A 19518-nucleotide genomic window follows, 5' to 3' on the forward strand; every position below is an offset into this window, starting at 1 on the left:
CAAAAATACTTTCATTGTTTATGTAAACGGTGCTACTTTTGTTTGGTTGATTGATATTGCCCTTCTAGTATTCACCTGCATTTTGGGTTTTATGACCAGTGTGCTTCAATATAGATGGATATGATCAAAATCCAAGCGGTGGTAGCGGGTGCAGTTGCGGAGCTTATGGCGATTATTACACTAGTTACGGATGATGATAATCATTCCAATAACCACATACCAAGAGAGCCTCATGTGAATCGAGATTACGAAAGAGAGTTGTATATGAATCGTGTGTTATACGGTGGCAATACCCATTGCATAAATCAAATACGAATGGCGCCGAATGCTTTTTTAGAGCTTTGCAAGGCACTCAATGCAAGTAATTTGCTGCGTTCTACAGCAAATGTTTCTATTAGGGAGCAAGTTTTGGTATTTTGCCACATCATTGGACATAATGTGAGGTTTAGAGTCATTGGGGGAAGATTCCATAGGTCAACAGAAACCGTGCATAGGTACTTCAAAATTGTCTTGCAAGCGATTTTAAAATTATACAAACATGTGATGAAAGAACCAAGCAATTCCACTCCTCCCGAGATAAGTAATAGTCGAAGATTTTATCCATATTTTAAGGTATGAAATTTGGAAAATAAATCTTTATACATTGCTTGAGAAGTTTCATTCATATTTGATTAACAACTATACCGATTATGTTAGGATTGTATCGGAGCAATAGATGGAACCCATGTACGTGCATCGGTTCCTCTTGAAATTCAAGGAAGATTTCGTGGTCGGAAGGATGGAACAACGCAAAATGTATTAGCTGCTGTTACATTTGATTTGAGATTTTCTTATGTATTAGCTGGTTGGGAGGGCACCGCACATGATTCACGTGTTTTAGCTTATGCACTTTCTAAACCAGATGGATTGAACATTCCTAGAGGTAAGAAAATATAACTTATACATCATCTTTTAATTGAGCTTAGTATCTTAGTGATCAGCTTATTTATGACTTGTAGGAAAATATTATCTTGCTAATGCTGGTTATGGAATCCAAAATGGCATTATCTCTCCCTATCGCAGTGTTAGATACCATTTGAAGGAGTTCGGTGATCGCGCACCTGAAAATGAGAAGGAACTATTCAATCTGCGCCATTCATCTCTAAGAACTACCGCCGAAAGAGCGTTTGGAGTCTTAAAGAAGCGTTTTCGAGTTTTGGATTCTGAACCTTTTTGGTCATTTGGAACACAGGTCGATGTTGGGATTTGATCCCAACGACTCTATCATGGAAGAGATGAATAGGCAAGTGGAATCTCAAAGGGAAAATCCAAGAGTCCAACTTTCTCAAAGAGAGGAAAAAGAGGAAAATAGGATATGGACAGCAAAAAGGGTTAGGATTGCACATGCAATGTGGATTAATTATCAAAATATGAGAAGAAGCCAATAGTTTTCCTTTTGCTTCTTTTGAATGCTTCATTTAGAACATGTGGTTTCCATTTCTTTAATGTTGATTATCTTTAACTATTTGCTACTTTTTATTTTTCATCAGATTTTTTCTTATTCTGCTGTTTCAAGTTGTTACGTAGTTATCATGAAGGGTAAAGGTAAGGCTAATGATGAGAAGGTCAAGCAATTTAGGTGGTCTAAGCCTATGGAACGTGTTCTACTTGAAATTCTTGCCGATGAAGCTAGTAAAGGAAACAAGCCTTCGAGCATTTTCAAACCATCTTCAATTGCTCGAGTTGTTGATACAATAAATGAGAGATTCGGGGGTGGTTGTGAGCCCGACCACGTCGAGAACCATTTGAAGACTGTCAAAAGCAATTAGAAGACGATTCAAAGTGTACGTGGCAAGAGTGGATTCAATTGGGATGACAAGTTGAAGATGGTCATAGCTGGGAAAAATGAATTTGATCAATATGTGACAGTAATTTTTTTCATCACTTTTCATGGAAAAAACTGTTCTTGCGATTGAATTAGGAAGCAACTTTGCATTTGCATTTGTTTATCTTTTGTGTGATTATGGAGATTTTGATAAATGTTTTACTAGGTGGATGGGTGTTTAGATAGAGAGAGAGGATCAATGAATGATAGTTCTACAAGGAAAATGTTTGTGCGGACCAAATGGAAACCGAGTACAGAGACACGTGAATGTCCTTTGGCTGATGTGAGTTGAGAGAGAGGCTTGTTTTCAGAGTCTCTTGAGTGGTGGTTGCTCTTGAATATAACAAAGCACCTTCCAAGCTTTTCCTCTTTATATTCCTGCAATGTGTATGAACTTGTTTTTGTATTTGCTGTTTAGAAAATATTTCATTTTGTTTGACTTTCTATGGATTATCTTTATTGACAGGTTCATCCTACTCATGAAAAATATCTAAACAAGATGATTGATATGTATGATGAGATGGCACTAGTGGTTGGGAGAGATATGGCCACCGGAAGCTTTGCTAAGCAGTTCAAAGATATTGATGCAACAGAAGTTGACTCCTCTCCTGTTGATTTAGGCGATGATTTCGATGAGTTGATGAAGGGGTCAAAAACATCTTCATCTACCGTGCCTTCGGAAAAGAGATCTCACAAAAGACGAAGATGTTCCGACATGGATGATAAGTATGCTACACTCTCAACACAAATTGGAGAGATGGCATCGGCAATGAAGTCATTAAATCAAACCGCTGCCCAATACCATAAAATCTCCAATAAGGTGATGAAAGCTGAATACTCTAAACTCTACAATGAGGTGATGAAAGTGGATGGACATGATGAACTTACCCTTGGATCGGTATTTGACTATCTAGTAGATAATGAAAAAATTGCAAATGCATTCATGGTGAAAAGTGCGAATCTTCGTAAAGCGTGGATTGACAAATTTGTAAGCAATGGAGGACACAAGTAGCGATATGTTCTATTTAGTTTTGTTGCCAAAAGACACACTTGTTCTTTCTTTTTATTTTGTTGTTGTCGGTACTTTGAGGATTAAACTAGTACGTGTTGTTGGTATGGAAGGCCTTGTCCTTCGAGAATTAAATGATGTTTGCCGATGAATAGTTGGAAGAGTTGCAGTGGATTTGTGCTAGTTGGAAGAGGAAAGCCATAGCTAGTGTTGCTTGCGGGATTGCATGCTCTGTTGTTGTTTATCACATCCGATATAAGAGGAATAGAAAACTTATGTAGTATTCTTCATTCGGCAAAACTTATGGTGGCATCTTCTTCTGTCCTTGGCCATTTTTCCATTGCTCTGTAGCTAATGTGATGAACTCTTGTGGATTTATGGTATTTTTTTTTTTGTCCGAGGATTTATGGTATCAAACGCCAGATTTAGCTTGGATTTTGGAGTTATTTTTTGGGAATCTTTTGGAAAAGAATTTTTGCTTCTTGGTCATTTCGCGTTTCCGAATCTTCGTCGAGGGGAGTGGATTTGATGATGAATTTTATGTTGTAATTTTATCAATATTTTTTTATTAAAAAATTCTAGATTTTTCAGACGTTGTTGATTGGGCTGTTTATTTTCAAGAAAAAAATGAATTTTCTTTATCAAGTGGCGAAAAAATAATGTATGTCTATTTTGAAGGGAAAAAAAAAAAGACGAATTTTCCTTACCAAACGGAGGAAAATATTTTCTGGAACTTTTTCAAGTTTTAGCCAAACACCGGAAAAGGAAGTCATTTTCCTGGAAAATGACTTCCCAGAAAACATTTTTCAAAAATGTTATATTTTCCGCAAAACAAACAGAGCATTGATTTCTATTTGTATAAAATGCCAATGGCACGGCTTATTGCAGTCGATTATAGAAACTAAAAGGATCCTAAAAGTCGAAAGGAAAATTAAAACTCAATTTCGTCAGAAAACATTGTCGGTGATATTTTTACATAATCATATGCCTCGTGCTCTACTTTTACATAATCATGTGCCTGTTCTCGCGAATGCACATTTCTTTCTATTTGAATATATCTTCTTATTAACCATGTGAAATAAATGAATATCAATTGCAACAAATCACAATTTGACCTTAGCCAATCTAAGCTATCAAAGTTGCAATATCGGTTGCTTTATCGTGCGTTCTAGTTGTTCAATGAATTAGCACGGAACAAACAATAGCGACGACACGTTATACTAAATTCCGGATAGATGCTAAATCTATATTTTAGAGTGGAATTTCATAAGTTAATCGTAATAATCTCTAACTTGTAACGTTAATTAGGACAACACTTCCATAGCTCGGTCCTAGAGACAACCAAAACACCTTAAATTTCACAAAATCTAAACTACCTTTTTCTATAAATGTCATTGCATCTTTGCTTTACATGCTAAGAGAGAATTAAACCTGATCAACGGATATAACATGAACTGCAAGTATAATGTTGACTACCAAGCCATATAAAAGAGCTGGCTCTTCCTTCGATAATTTCTCCTCTTTGCAAGTTTTTTTTCCCCCCCAAGGAATTGCTGCCAAACTTCTCAATATACTTGGCCCGGGTATGCACGGGAGAAAATCAAATTCTTAGATTTGAGTGAATAATATGTTTTATATGACGTGATTTAGCTAAACCAAATCAAAATCATTTTAGAGATAGATAAATCAAAAAGACATAAATGAAGTTAATATCATATAGACGATATAAATGAAGTTAAGGAAATTATTTTGGGATTAGCATTAGAGAATTTTTGTAGAATATGATGTCTGTCCTATCATTTTTGAAGCTATAGTTGGACTGACTCGAAATGTATTTTCTATGTATATTTTCAAGATTATCCAATAGTCTTTCTAGTCTTACCTTAACAAGTTATGTTCGAATGGGATGATATTAATGCAGAAAAGTATGTCCGCATATCTCAAATTATAGGATAAGAGACTATCACGTCATGCATTATATACAATAATTTATTCGATTAAGTAAGTTTCTTTATTGTCGGTTTTAAATCAAAGGAAAAAAGAAAAAGGGATAGTGTATTCTAGTGTTGTTTTGAACATTTCCATGCAAGTTGATCATTTTCTTGATATCTAGGCATTTTTCTTATTGTATTATATCTAAGATAACTTTATCGAGAATAAGTAATTCTTCTTCTTTTTTTTGTAAAATTCAAAGAGGAAAAAGAAAAAGAAATAGAAAAGAATATATGAGGTGAAGTGGTATCCAAATAATAGATAAATTAATATTTTATTGATAGTAAGTTATTTCTTAGAGTTCAGTAAATAAAAAAAAGGCTAAGGGAAGTGAGGTGGCAACCATCAAATGGGCCACTTGTTAACTCCCCATGAGGCCCTCCATGGAGCACTATAATACTATAGTAGTATCAGGTTTGATTTGCTTTCGAGTCCACCTTGGTTGTCAACAGATGCCGGGCATGTTGTTCCAACATGGCGTGCACAAGTTCAATTCCAGTTCAGCGGCCGCCATAGTTGAAACTTGAGAGGGCAATGGCGGCGGGCCTCTCGAGCCATCAATCAGGATGCAGCCGTTGTCCGGGCCAGGCAGCTGCGGGGTTAAGTAGGGGCTCCGGAACCAGTCAGGCTCCGAGATTGCAGACGAGGGGAAGTTCATGAGAAGACTTGAGAGATCGTCGTCGACCTCTTCCAAAGGTCTTATCATTCCTGCATATATGTTTGGATTCAAACATGAAATTAGATCTCATGCGGGGTCTCGGCTTGACATAGTCTTAGCATCCTCGTTCGGTGATCTACAAGACTTCCCAAGCGATTAGCAAAATCAAAGCATCAGCAACGACAGAATTAACTTTCGGGCGTTCGATTTGTGATTGACAACAGCCAAAACTATGGATTAATATTATGTTGGAACACAAGCTGCGTCACATTCTTACTGCTGTTATGCCACATTGTTATGGTCGTTAGTTCATGTAAATTACAAATAAATTTGCATGGATTGCCATCTGCTAACAAATGTTCAAAAGTTCCAGTAGACGTCAAAGGCTACTACTGCAAAGGAGAGGCTCTACAAGTTTAAGTGCAGAATTTATTGATGAAGTTACTATCCTGTCGTGAGCAACCTCAAAAACACTCTGATTCTGCATTCTCTTTACGACGTATGACATGTGCATGTTCTTTTGAAATTAGAATTGCGAACTTTACTATTATATAAATTAATTTGTTATGATTGATGCTGAGATCCTCAAAGAGGTTACCCAAAAGGGTAGATAGCTCGGAAATTTTCTTGAAATGTTCGGTTCGACTGATGAAAATTAAGAGACTCATATCGAATGTTCGAACTACCTCCAGATATTCATACCAAACCAGCAAAAGCAGAAATAAAGAAACGAAGGAACACGAAGAAGTATTAAATATGCTCAAATCGCTCACCATTGAGAGATGACGGAGCGGAGCAAAAGTTCTCCCACTGCTGGTTGGCCTCCATGCCCTGATGGCTTCCTCTCTCAGCTCTTCCCACGTTCATTCCACCCACCATACTTCCCTGCACTTTCTGCGACGACGACGCAACTCTAGCTTCCTCGAAGAGCGCGTCCAGTAAAGCACTGTTGTTTGGCGCTCCCATCGAAAAAGCCGACGTAGGCGTGGCCTCGAAATTGTTCGAGCAGCAGCCGGAGGCGGCACCGCTGGCAGAAGCTCTCATCATGTAATCGCCACCCGTCACGGAAGAGTTGCTTGAGGCCGTTGCCCCCGGCGTCCCCACTGCCGCCATGCCGTTCTCTCTCAGCCTGTCGGTGATGATGGGCTTGAGCTCGACTGGAGCAACTCCGATGTTGAATGCGTCAAGGTTGAGGTTCAGGTCGGAAGCCCCCAGATCGAATAGGAACGGCACTATCGGGTAGCCACACTCACCCAGCGGTGGCGACAATATAGAATGAGTAGGAACGGCCGAGGGTGGGGTGAAGATGCCGTTGATGATGTTCTCAGGGTGGTGGTAGGGTTTCGGGTATGAGAAAGGATCAGGTGAGCGATAAGCATTGGGAGAGAGAGTCGGCTGCTGTTGTGGTGGGGCAAGTAGAGATTGGAGAGAGGAAGTAGAGCCGGGCTGCGGCAGCTGGAGATTAATGTCATAGGCGACGGTGGCTTCCGGTTGAACTTGCTGAGGATAGAGAGGCTCGTTTGCTCTCTGACGTCTCTTCATTCTTGTGTTCCAGAAGTTCTTGATCTCATTGTCGGTCCTTCCAGGCAGCTGCATCTCAAAGAGAGGTAAAAACGATCACAGACAGAGAGAAGTTCCAAAAAGTTTCGCGCGTCTCTAGTTATTACAGACGTGCCGGATAAGGACGATGAAAGTTAACATGACGTTCATGCGACTTTTCCTTACGTGTCAGAATCAATGCAGATCAATTTCAATGAGACGAGAAGAGGGTCGGTAATAGAAAAACGGAAGGAGGCTTCCAAGTCGAGACAGAGAGGCCTATTGCAAGATTAGGGCACATTTGAAACAACAAATGAATCCCCTCACAGAAATGACAGAAGAAATTAACCCCAAGACCCTCTTCCTTGCAACAACACTACACGACCAAACACGCAAAGCACAGATTAAAATGATGATAATGTTCGAACAAAACGAATGCATTTGTTGCAACAAGAATGGAAAAATGCGCGATTTGTTACCTGAGCGGCCATGCGAGCCCACTTGTTGCCGAGCCGAGCATGAAGCTGAATGATCTTGGCCTCTTCCTCGGGCGAGAAGGCGCCCTTCTTGAGGTTCGGCCTCAGGTGGTTTGCCCATCTCAGCCTGCAGCTCTTCCCACACCGCATCAACCCGGTCTTCCTCCTGATGGCATTCCAGTTGCCCTCGCCGTGCTCCTTCACGTATTCGATCAGCACCGCGTCCTCCCCGGCCGACCACGGCCCTTTCTTCAACGTCCCTTGCCCTTGCCCATCGCCGCCACCGCCGCTCGTGCGGTCGTCACCGCCGGACTCCGAACCGGCCTTCTCCGTCCCATCAAAGCTTGTGTTCATCACCATCTAGGGCGCTTCGTATCAAACGCAAGGCGGGGGATGTTTTTGGGTGTTTCCTTGTTTTTTTTTTTTTGTTTTTTTTTTCTTTTTCTTTTTTCTGTATGGGTATCAATAATGAAGAGAAACAAGAAAAGACATGACAAACAGAAGAAGAAGCCTCATGGGAGTTCCTACAAAATGTTTCTGGTTTTGGAAAGATTAAGGAACAAAAAGGAAAAAAAGAGAAAAAATCTCAGAAAAAAAAAAGGAAAAACCTACTCGGCAATGAAATGGTGGTGGTGGGTGGGGGGTTTTTGCTAATTAGGATGAGGAACTCATCTCTCCTCTCCCAAGGTTAACTAAGAGAATTCGACACAGAGGAGAGAGGGAGACAGATCAGGTGTTTGTTTCTTGGCCTCATGCTTATTTGATAAGGGGTGGCGTGTCTAGGGCTTGCGAGGGGGCGGGTGAGAGAGATGAGAGTGAGAAACTGAGGGAGGAGGAGGAGGAGGAGTTTAAAGGCGTGAGCTTCCATTTCGCTCAGCCTCGCAAGCTACGTGGGCGTGTGCGCTTGCTTCTACGCGTTTTCCTTCTCATCCAACCCGATTTCTGCGCACGCGCCCCATTGCCCGAACGATGAAAGCTTTCGGCTTTGTCGATTTCCCCTGGATTTGGTTTGGCAAAATGCGAATGCCACTTGTCTAGCCATTCTGGCTACAAAAGTGATGATAGTCGCCTGGAAAATATCACAGATTTTTCCTCCTGTTCGTCAATCATGCAATCTAATCCTGCATCGGATAACTTTTCGTGGTATCGCCGTTCCAGCACTCGATTCGCGCTTTTTATCATTCCGTCGCTCATTAGTCTCCATTTATTCCTTGCTCATGAAGTAATTTCCTTTCGATCGGTCAATAGACTATGACTCTGACTCTGCTTGCCCTCTTTCGTCCGGGTCGTAATCTTACCGAATGAGACGCAATTCTTACGTAATATATCGAGTCAGTACGTGTCATTTTCGTCTCTTCCTTTTTCGTTGTTTTCTTTTGTTTGGTTTTGGTTATACTCTGCCTTTGCTAATTTCGCATTCGCTTGACTAATTATTGAATTTCCTGCGCTTCATTCCACTCCGGCGATCTATTTTCTAGAATTATGTATGTAGACACTCTGAGTATGTATTATCTCAATTCGAAAGGAGAAATAAACAATCAGTTCTGAATCTCATCGCGGAATTCCTATCCATGAATTCTCCTTAAAACTCCTTAGCTTTTAAAGAATTCTCACAGAACATTAGTTCGATGGATATACATTCGCAAGTTTCTGTTCGTATGCAGAATGAAAATGTTGGGCACGCGGAAATGTTAATTACATGATTTACAGTGTGATTATAGCTTATATTGTTACAGTTTATGCGAGATGAGAGTAGAATGCATTTGCTCGAAACGGTTTACAGGACAATTGCAAGGCGCGAGCTTCCATTTCTCTCTACTTCACTGACCTGTCGGATCATGTAAATCTCACATGAAATCCATCAAAATCGAGGGTTGTGGTGCACGGAGCTCATATGAATCCGAAGCACCTTAGTTTTCGGTCGGGGACTGATGCTAAAGGTCACACAAGGATATAAAAAACATTTGCAGCCACCAAATGTAGATCGTTTCTTTTTGGTTCCTTTAGACCTCCCTCTGGGATCGTCAAGAGCGCTTATCAGGTCTTCATCCAGGTACAAAGTTCATATGAAGGGCATCATCAGCTCCTGCTATCCCATCTTTTAGGTCACTTCCCTGTGCAAAGTGGTTCGACTGTTTCATGTAGATGTGCTCTGGTTTCAACCAGATGCAACCCCAGCAAACAAGAAAGCATAAAATCAGGCCAAGCAAGACCCCATACGTTGTCCTGCATTTTGCCCTGATGAGGGAATTTTAAGTCTGATTACAGGGCTAAAATAGGACAATTTGCTGATCGGCTGCTGAGCAACAACAGCTCACAGTATGAATTCCAAAATCGTCAAGACAACATATGAAATAATGCCCACGATCAGCATCGTAATCGTCCAGATATTCCATTAAGATCCTTGGAGAAGCAGTAGGAGTTGAGGTATTCTTACCTACCCCACGAGCGACACGACCTATTTTTTGCATCAAACAAAAGCTCCTCTTCAAAGGGAACGGTGTACTTTCAAAACATCAACACAGACGAATTATATGGAGGATCACCGAAATAGCAAAAGCCCCCCAGTTCACGTACTAGGCATATATAACTTCGTAACGAGTTTATAAAGGTTGCATCTGCTACGTGACCCCACATCTCAAGGAAATCCCAAAAACATTTGAATATGAAATTTATGATGGAAAACTTGAAGATGGAGTCAAACTATCAAAAGTAACCACCTTATGCAAATATACGTCTCAAAAGAGCCAAATGAGATGGGACCATTAAGATGAGGTATAGATAACATGGACAGGACGTTGAGTATGCAACCATGCAAGTATTTGCAATATAATTCCACAAGAATTACGCCTTCCGGATCTATGACCAAGAACAGCAGCAGATGTACAAACTACAAAAAGGCAGGAAGCCAAGTATCATCTTTCCTGGTACTTCTTGAGCAGGGAAAAACTAGATATGTCAACTCACATCAAATTCCCTGTTCCACCCAATATCATCATCAACTGAAGCTCAACAATGTGCTGAGATCCATGGGAAATCTTTTCCCAGCAAAACGGTCTGCTAGGCACTCACAACATGTCTTTGATGAAGTCAAGGTTGAGTGTGTCCCGAACAATGAGAAATAGCCCGATGAATATGACAAACATGATCCCTGAGGACATGATACGCTGTTCCACTTCCAAAGGAAGCTTCCTTCCACCCCTCGCCGCCTCTATGAGAATTAAGGCCAACGAGCCCCCATCCAAAGCAGGCAACGGAAGAAGATTTATGACCGCCAGATTTATATTTAACACAGCTGCAAATTGGTAAAGTCCATCGATATTTGATCTAGCAACTTCTGCGCCTACAGCGATGATCGCTACAGGACCGGAAACTTTGCTAGCTGTTTGCGAGAAGTTCACAAAAGTTTGTCTTAAGCTGTCGAGCACATTGGATGATAGACCCCAAAATTCCTTGCCAGCAAAGTTAAAGGATTCAAAAATATCTCTCGGAATAGCCTTCGATATTCTAACGTTCGGTGATAACTGCACTCCGATTTTACCAGTCCCGTCGAAGTTCTCATCCGGGGTCACGCCAATGTCAAAATCCTCCTTCCCTCTCTCAACCTTAAGCAACACATTCCTCATCGGACTTTTCTTAATTACATCTACGAGTTCGGAAACTGCGGTGGGCCCTTGTCTCGATAATTCATTTCCATTAACAGCAAGAATCACATCTCCGGGAAGCAACCCATCTCGAGAGGCTGCTGAAAAGGCCCGGACCTCGGGCACAAGCACCCCGGGGAAAGCCTCTTGCACTGGTAATCCAACAGATAACACTTGAACAAAGATTATAACATATGCAAACACTATATTGGCGATCACGCCGGCCGAAACAACCAGCACCCTGTCCAATATCGGCCTATTCTTGAGCAAATTCACATCATCCACCGGAATGTCAGACTCAGGATCATTGTCCGGAAATCCTACGAATCCCCCTAAAGGGAAAGCTCTCACAGAATACTCCACATTGTTCGCATTAAACTTAGCTAAAACTGGGCCGAACCCGATAGCGAATTTACTTACATGAATGCCCTGAAGTTGAGCAGCTAAGAAATGACCGCTCTCATGAACCACGATAATGGCCGTGAGAACTCCAGCAGCCTCCAGGACCGACTCGAAGTTCCCCAAATCGAACCCGGAAGCGGCAAGCGCCCTCAAATCGAGCCTCTCCCCGCGCGAGACCCCACTTCTCCCAAAGAAGAACCGATCCCTGCCGTCGGAATGAGGGTGAGCCGAAGAGAGGGAGCAGAGAGGGGAAGCTGCAAGCAGAGATTTTGAAAGGTGGGTCTTGGGCTTCAGGGGGTATTCGGAGAGGAGGGACTTGGGACTGGTCAATCTGGCGAAGGAATAGGAAGACGATGGCGGGCATGGCGAGAGGTTTGTCAGCATGTTTCTCCTTTTTTTTTTCTGGGGTAAGGATTAAGTGGGAAAAGGTTGGGTTAACGGGAGGAGGGATGCAACGAAGATGAGAGATGGATAATGGGAGAATTCATGATTTTGGGTTCTGTGTGGACGGGAAGCAACCGAAGCGTCCCCCCCTCTCACAGAGACTGAGCGGGCTTTTGTTGTCCGTGTGGATCTTCCTCCGTCCACGAACCGCGAGCTCGAGCGAAAGAGTGGTCAAGGTTTGCTTTTTCGAAATTCGTTTGCAGAATGGTGTCGATCAATTTTGTCAACCAGTTCTCCCAAATAATTAACGCTGCTTAGAAAGCGGGGAAAATGACACGGTTAGTCTCCAAATTTTGCTTCAATATGTAATATGATTTTTAAACTTCTAATTTCACCAATATATTTTTAAAATTTTAACCCAATATGCAATGCGATCCCTGAACTTTCAATTTGATTAATGTAGTCCCTCAACTTTTAGAACATATTCAACTTAGCCCCCGAACTATAAGAAAATGTTCAAAATCGCTTCTAAACTTGAATTAATGGAAATACGACGCTGAACATCATCACATAATTCAAGTATTAAGTTGAATATGTTTAAAAAGTTCGGGAATTACATTGGCCAAATTAAAAATCTTTTTTGCATAGATAATTGAGGCCATTTGCATTCAAGCACACTGTCCGTGATTGTATACCTTTGGATCATCCCATTATTTGGATTGAAGGCTGGTTGGTTATAAACGGGCCTTTAGCGTTGGGCCGAAGAAGCGAGGCCTTCTAGTACTCTTTCTACTTTTATCTTTTGCCAAATTGACACCTTGTTGATATGTTTGGTATGGCGGTGTCAAATGATGTGCAATAAAATAGAACGAGGATTCTAATATTTTCAATTACTTTTGAGAATTCATTTATTTAGTTATTGTAGACAACTGTGAGAATCGAATGGAATAAGAAAATCCAATATATTTTCATTAACATAAAATTACTATTCTGTCGTAGCACAATACAATCCTTATTTTACTAAAGATTACAAAAATTATTTTGAAAATCACAACGAATAAATGAATGTTTGCGATTATGCCACAACCTTAGTTAGGATCACAAAATGTACGTTTGGCCCATCATTGCGAAAAAAAACTTTGACTCTATAAAGGCCTTTGACAACTTCATAAAGATATTTGCATTTCTCAAAAAATTCTGGCTAGCACAGCTTAAATAATCTATTTATAACAAACCTAGAGCTCTATGTCTCTTGACCCAGTCGAAGCCCAACATGTTAGGACATTATTGGGATTTGTTGACTAGAAGTCCTATAATTTGTCACAAAAGCGTAATTGAGCCCTAAAACATAAAATGCAATCAAGTCTTAAAACTTGACAAATTGAGGCAATCGGATTCTTCCATTAACTTCGTTCAATTCGGCAAACGGAAAATGCTGACGTAATATTTCATATTACTTTCTCTCTCTTACGTGGCCCCGATGTGGCTGAAACAAGAAAGACATGTCCAAAACGAAGTTGTTTTGATTTAAATTTAAATTTTAACATAAATATCGATTAAAATAAAAATTAAAAAACAAACTAAATTATACCAAAAAAAGGCCCCCAGTAGCGAGGGCCCCTGCCGGCCCTTGTCGGTGCCGCCCCCATCATCACCGAAAGGCCCGCCGATGGTGGGACAAGGGTTGGCCGTGGGCCTCGGCTAGTGGTCGGCGACCTTGGCCGATGGCAAGCGAGGGCCTATAGTCCGTAGGCCCTTGCCTAAATCGGGCTGAGGGACGCGGCTGGAGAGGTTGCTGCCCCAACCCTAGCCCAACCAGCGATAGCCCTTGCCTGGTCTAGGCAAGGGCCGATAACCCTCTTCCGATCTAGCCGAGGGCCCGCAAACACTTGCTTATAGTTAGCTAAGGTCGCAAGCCAATAGCCGGGATGCGGCGACCCTAGCCGGCCCTCACCCCACCATCGTCGGCCCTTCCGGAGATGGTGGGCGGCAACGACAATTGCTACTGTTGCCTCTATATATATATAAGTTTATTTTTCAATTTAATTTAATTAATATTTATGTTAAAAATCAAATTGGACCAAAACAACGTCATTGGAACTTATCTTTCTTGTTTCAGCCACGTTAGTATTTTCCGTTAGCCCAATTGGACAGGGTTAACGGAATGACTCGATTGTACTAATTTGTCAAGTTTTAAAACTTGATTGCACGTTAGAAAAGTTTAAAGAATCAATTGCACTTTGATAACAAGTTTTAGGACTTGAACATATCCTATTCTTCTTTAAAAACTACAAGAGCCTCAGGGTCATTTCACTCTTTTCTTTTTCGTCACGACTTTGCTCCTAGTTTGAGTTAGAACATGATTTCTTCAAGTTAAATGCAACGAATGCAACCGAAAAAAAAAAAAATAAGGCCATAAAAAATGGACAAATGTACTTTCTTATGTATTGGCTCGTCATTTTGTCAATCCCAACCTGAATTCTTTCGCAAAGTCTCCTGGCTCTCAAACACATACTTGACTCTAAAAAATGGGGTTGCATTTTGGGCGATTTGGGGTGTGCGATTTGGGGTCGCAAACGCTTTCCTTACGTGTACAGATGTATAATTTTATGGATCAACATTAGCAAGTGATGTCTCTTAAGAAAGACATCAGCTTAAGTACACTACAAGAGCCAAAACTTGTGTACGGCGTTCACTTTAGTGTCAAAACTTTCAAAATGATCACTTAAGTGCCAAATTTTTTGAAAAACGATCACTTCAGTGCCAAAACTTTCAAAACGATCACTTAAATACCAACTTTATTAAAAAAAGATTATTTAAGTGCCATTTTTTTAAAAAATGATCACTTTAATGTCAACTCCTCCGAGCAACGTCAGCTCAAATATTAATAAAAATAGCACGTGTCGGATTTCCGGTAAGCCACGTCGGCTCAAATTGGAGTTGGCACTGAAGTGATCGTTTTTAAAAGAAGTTGGCACTTAAGTAATTGTTTTGAAAGTTTTGGCACTAAAGTGAGCGTCATACACAAGTTTTGGCACTTCTAGTGTTCTTTAGCAAAAAGACATTTGACGGGCTAAAAAGTAAACATATTCGAATTTTCATGACAAAAGCCCAACGCCGACTTATTATAAAATCTGGCAACGAGGGCACACGCGACTTGACATGTCTATCGGTGAATTCGTCCTTACATATCATTAGAGGTGTCAAATGAATCGTCGAATCAAATTTGGATCGGATTGAATATGGTCACATCCATATTTATCCATGTAACCCATTTTGACCCATATTCATGTAATGAAAATTCAAAAACTCATACCGAACCCTACCCACACCCAAATTATCATATCCTACCCAACTCATATTGACACCTCCCGCTCTTCTTCGCCACCATCCCCGCCTAGCCGCCTGCTTACCTGCAGTGGCGTGATGTCATCCTAGAACAACACGTGATGTTATCCTAGAAATCTCTCAGTGATCTGGGGGTGGAAATGGTCGGTCGTTAATCCGCCGTCGATTCATCGTTGCAAGTGTGCTCATGACGACCGATCTAAGCTTGTCGTAAAGGGCAAATCTCGCTTGGCACTGGATTAAACTAATGAAACGACTTCTAAAGCGGAAGTCAAAAGAAGAACCAAAACCGGAAGACTCGGTTCCGCTTTACCTAATAACTGGACTTTGCTCTTCCATCACCGTCGGAGTTCGCAACTGTTGTATTGGCGAAGTACCAACCAACCGTGAAAAGTGGCAGCCCAGATCACGGGTGCAAATTAACAAATTTGGAGTTTGGTGTTAGCTAACGAACCACATAAGTGTTGGTCAAAAAGGAAAAATCTTCGTCGACCAATTTGATCGGACTTGGTTGAATGGTTGAATAATTAGCGGGCGGTGGCGGCGGGAGCTTGAAAAGCTATAACCCATGGGTCGAGAATGGATTGAGCTAAAATCCATTAAAATCCATATTTAAATCGGCTTTATAAACTTAAACTCATATTTGAGCCATTTTTTAAATTTAGTAAACTTATATATAACCTAAGTATATATAAATGAGTTAAAAAGTGGGTCAATAACCCACATTGACACCTCTACTTGTCATAATCACAACACACCTCGTTGAAACTTTCAAGTTACTTGCGTTCAGTAGTAGTTAGTTCCTGGTCAAACGTCTTTTCACCAGCTAGATTAGCTCTTAAACATAACCAACAGAAGACTACAGCAATCGAGTGCGTGCAGATGGGATCCATTGACTTTTGTTTCTATAACCAACCTTCTCAGAAATGAGTCGTCTGTTTTTAGTTTTAACGAGTTATGAACATGAATACAGCCCACATTTAGATTTAGCAAAGTTGGCACGAAAGTGACATCTACATTTGTGTCTTGCCAAATAGACGTCTGATTTGAAGATAACACAACTCTACTAAAGAACCTCAGGAAAACAAAGAGACATTATCAACAAAAGGAAAGAAAAAAGAAAGAAACAAATCTATCATAAGAAAAAGAACTTTTTTTTGGTAATCCAAGAGAATAGCGTGAAGATTTGGTTACTTGAAGTTTTATGAAACACCCTGTAAATCTTATAAATTGATTAAGTTCAAGCTTTCGATTTAAGAGGGAAACTTAACAAAAACATCTTAAATCATCGTAATTGGGTCAATTCAGTCATAAATCCTTTTTTTTATGCTAATTCACTCCTAAATCTTTTGTAATTGTATCAATTCAATCCACCCGGCGAATTTTGGCTGGCCGACGTTGACGAGGGACACTGGCCGGCTGGCAACCTAATATTTTAATAATTTTTATTTTGTTCTTCCCTTCCCCTTCCCTATTCTACCTCCTGCAATCGTCGCGGGAAGATCAAGATCAACAACTCCACTTTGCAAAGTACAACAATTACAAGGGGCTGGGCAAGAACAGGCAACAATCAAAGTCTTTCCCTTCGCCGCTCCCTTGGCTCTCTCACCCGGATGGGGCCTCGCTCGACATGCAATCCCGTAGGGCCAATGGGGGCTTGGTCCTTGTGGCCATCTCGATCCCTAAGGAGAAGAACTTCTGCGTGCAACGCCGGGATCTTGAAGCACAAAATCACTCTCCTTGTCGACTTCGTTTGGGGGATTGCCCATCTCCGATGCCGGGTACAAGGAGAGCTTATTGGATACTGTCTTGGTGCCAAGGCTCTCCGTGCAGATCTCAATCTCTTCTCGCTCAAGGAGCTTTTAGACCGCCTTATCAAGGGGTGAACGATGGCTCTTCACGCTTGTGAGACATGATTGAGCTCCAAATATCGAAGTGTATTTATCCAAATCCGGACTCTCCTCCGACTCAACTTATCTAGATCTCGATTGAAGGGGAAGAAAAGAAAAAGGAAAGAAAAAAATATAAAAATTATTAAAATATTAGGTCATCAGCTGGCCGATTGACCAAAATTCGCCAAATGGACTGAATTAACTTAATTGCAAAAGGTTTAGGACTAAATTGGCTAAAAAAAGGTTTATGATTGAACTGGCATAATTGCAATAGGTTTAGGACTTTTTTGGTAATTTTTCCAATTTATGCAGATGACTTTGATCCGGAGTAACTTGCACATAGTTAGTAGGATTCAAACATGTGACCTCTAGTGCATGAGCTAAAAATCTCCTACCGTCCTATTCAATTTGTGCCAACCCTGGGGTTACTCTAGGAAAAAATTGAAGCTTGAACGATAGTTTTTATCCTAGAAACAAATATGCCCTCGTCTTTTTTGCATCAATGGACGTGGGGATTATGTTATTAGTGTCAATGACACGGTTAAGTGCTATTATGTAGCACCTCCACTCCTCGTGAAACATTCAATTCGTACATACCTAAGCCGAGGAAGGGTTCTCGTCCAAACGCCGACAAATTATTGATGGGACACAATTGTCGGACACAATGGTCTTGCAAAGCCCTATATGGTTCATGATGAGCACCATCACAGGCGGACTGTAAATCTTGAAAACCGAAGACGGAGGAGGCGTTTCTTGCCCTAAACCCGAATGAATCAGGCCAGCCACCTCGATGGTAAGCGTAACGTCATGCTTGGGTGTCGTTGAAAAGATCTCCAACTGGGAAGTAACAGAGTTGGTCGAAGAAAGAAACGACGGAAGCCCAGGTTTTTGTCACATCCGATCATATCAGCTGAGTGGGGCTCCCTGATCCTGGCCTTATCAGGATCTTGGGTATCAAGACAAGCGCTTAGCGGGCAAGTAGTGGAATTTAATCAAGGCAAAACGACAAAAAGTACGTTGGGAATCGATTCACATCGATACCTGCTTAAATCGAGACAACTTTCATTGAAACTGACCGTCAGGTGATGATGTGATGACGCTACTCTCACCTCAGCGCCAAGTAGGGATATAGAATGGAGCAACAAAGACTAACATAGGCCACCTAAATCATTTGTATGTCCTGAACCCTAGGTGATCTCCAGACATTCACAAATCTTTTTTGTGGTTTGGTTTAAGGGAAAAAGAACACAAACAACCCGTAAATTTTCATTCAATAGGCGACGTCGTCTTTGAACTTTTAATTTATCAATATGATCTTTCAATTATTAGTACATATTCAATCTAGATCTTTAAATTATATCAAAATGTTTAATGTAGTTCTTTCGTTAATTCAAGTTAATGAAATTTGTCGATATGACTTTCAATTTGTAAGCTTGAAAAGTGGACCAAAAAAAAAAAAGTTTCGTGCAGATTGTACATGTAAGATAATCATTTAAAATCAGGATATTATAATCCACATCATCAAATAATGATTGACATGTTAACACCCCATTTGTTTTTTTTCTTCTCTAGAGTGGATGGATAAAATGATGGACACGTTAACTCATCATTTTTAATAATCCAATTCAATAACTACGTCATCATCTAACGTCAAATTTATATTTTGAGCAAATAAAAGGATTACATTGAACGTTTACCAATAGTTAATGGACCACATTGAACAAATTAAAAGTCTAGTGATCATATTGTACATTAATAAAAATTCAAGGGTCATTTGTGTCACTTCTTCTTGCTTCAACATTCTTTTGAATCGTTCTCTATCTCTTTCAATGAAACCTCTTTGTAAAGTCGTGTCTTAACAAATGCGGCGCCCTGAGGATACCATCCAATTAACATTTTCCGATTTCAATTGTGGGAAGATTATACTATTCCGTTCTAAAACAAGTGTTCTTATTTTTTTACATTGGTATATTTCTGAAAAATTGATAAATATAAAAAAAATGTCATCATGCTGTTACCGGTGTTGGGTGCTTTGGTCTTTCTCGCTTTACCGGTATTTCCATGCTATTTGTCCTTGTATTTTTCTCTTTCTCTTTCTCGCACCTTTGTCTTCTTGTGTACCGCTTCCCTCACCCTTGCGGTTACCTTTGCTGTGGTTACTTGCGTCCAGTACATGGGTATGTATCTTGCAACTAGATCACCGTTGAACCATCTCCGGCACCGACGGCGCCAATTATGGTTCATGGTTTTTGTGTGTCCGGTTCTCTTCTTGTACCTAGCCTTTTTGAAAAGTTCAATACATTCTTACCT

The 19518-nt window shown here is 40.7% G+C and overlaps 3 protein-coding genes across 3 annotated transcripts; 1 reads left to right on the forward strand and 2 right to left on the reverse strand.

The window, feature by feature from the left end:
- The first annotated feature begins 1557 nt into the window (after positions 1-1557).
- Positions 1558-2926, forward strand: LOC115747559. Its single transcript, XM_030683770.2, has 2 exons — positions 1558-1907; positions 2331-2926. Exons 1-2 carry the CDS (start codon positions 1866-1868, stop codon positions 2874-2876), a joined length of 588 nt encoding a protein of 195 aa, XP_030539630.2. The 5' UTR covers positions 1558-1865; the 3' UTR covers positions 2877-2926.
- Positions 2927-5182: 2256 nt separating this feature from the next.
- LOC115747593 (transcription factor MYB101) lies at positions 5183-7967 on the reverse strand. Its single transcript, XM_030683801.2, has 3 exons — positions 7542-7967; positions 6297-7113; positions 5183-5573 (listed from the first exon to the last, which is right to left on the reverse strand). The coding sequence occupies exons 1-3, from the start codon at positions 7896-7898 to the stop codon at positions 5311-5313; spliced, it is 1437 nt and encodes a 478-aa protein (XP_030539661.1). The 5' UTR covers positions 7899-7967; the 3' UTR covers positions 5183-5310.
- A 2275-nt stretch (positions 7968-10242) lies between these two features.
- LOC115747557 (membrane metalloprotease ARASP, chloroplastic) lies at positions 10243-12121 on the reverse strand. Its single transcript, XM_030683767.2, has one exon. The coding sequence runs from the start codon at positions 11966-11968 to the stop codon at positions 10607-10609; it is 1362 nt and encodes a 453-aa protein (XP_030539627.1). The 5' UTR covers positions 11969-12121; the 3' UTR covers positions 10243-10606.
- Between the last annotated feature and the right edge of the window lie 7397 nt (positions 12122-19518).

This window comes from Rhodamnia argentea, chromosome 10, assembly GCF_020921035.1.
Source record: "Rhodamnia argentea isolate NSW1041297 chromosome 10, ASM2092103v1, whole genome shotgun sequence".
NCBI classification, from domain to species: Eukaryota; Viridiplantae; Streptophyta; class Magnoliopsida; order Myrtales; family Myrtaceae; genus Rhodamnia; species Rhodamnia argentea.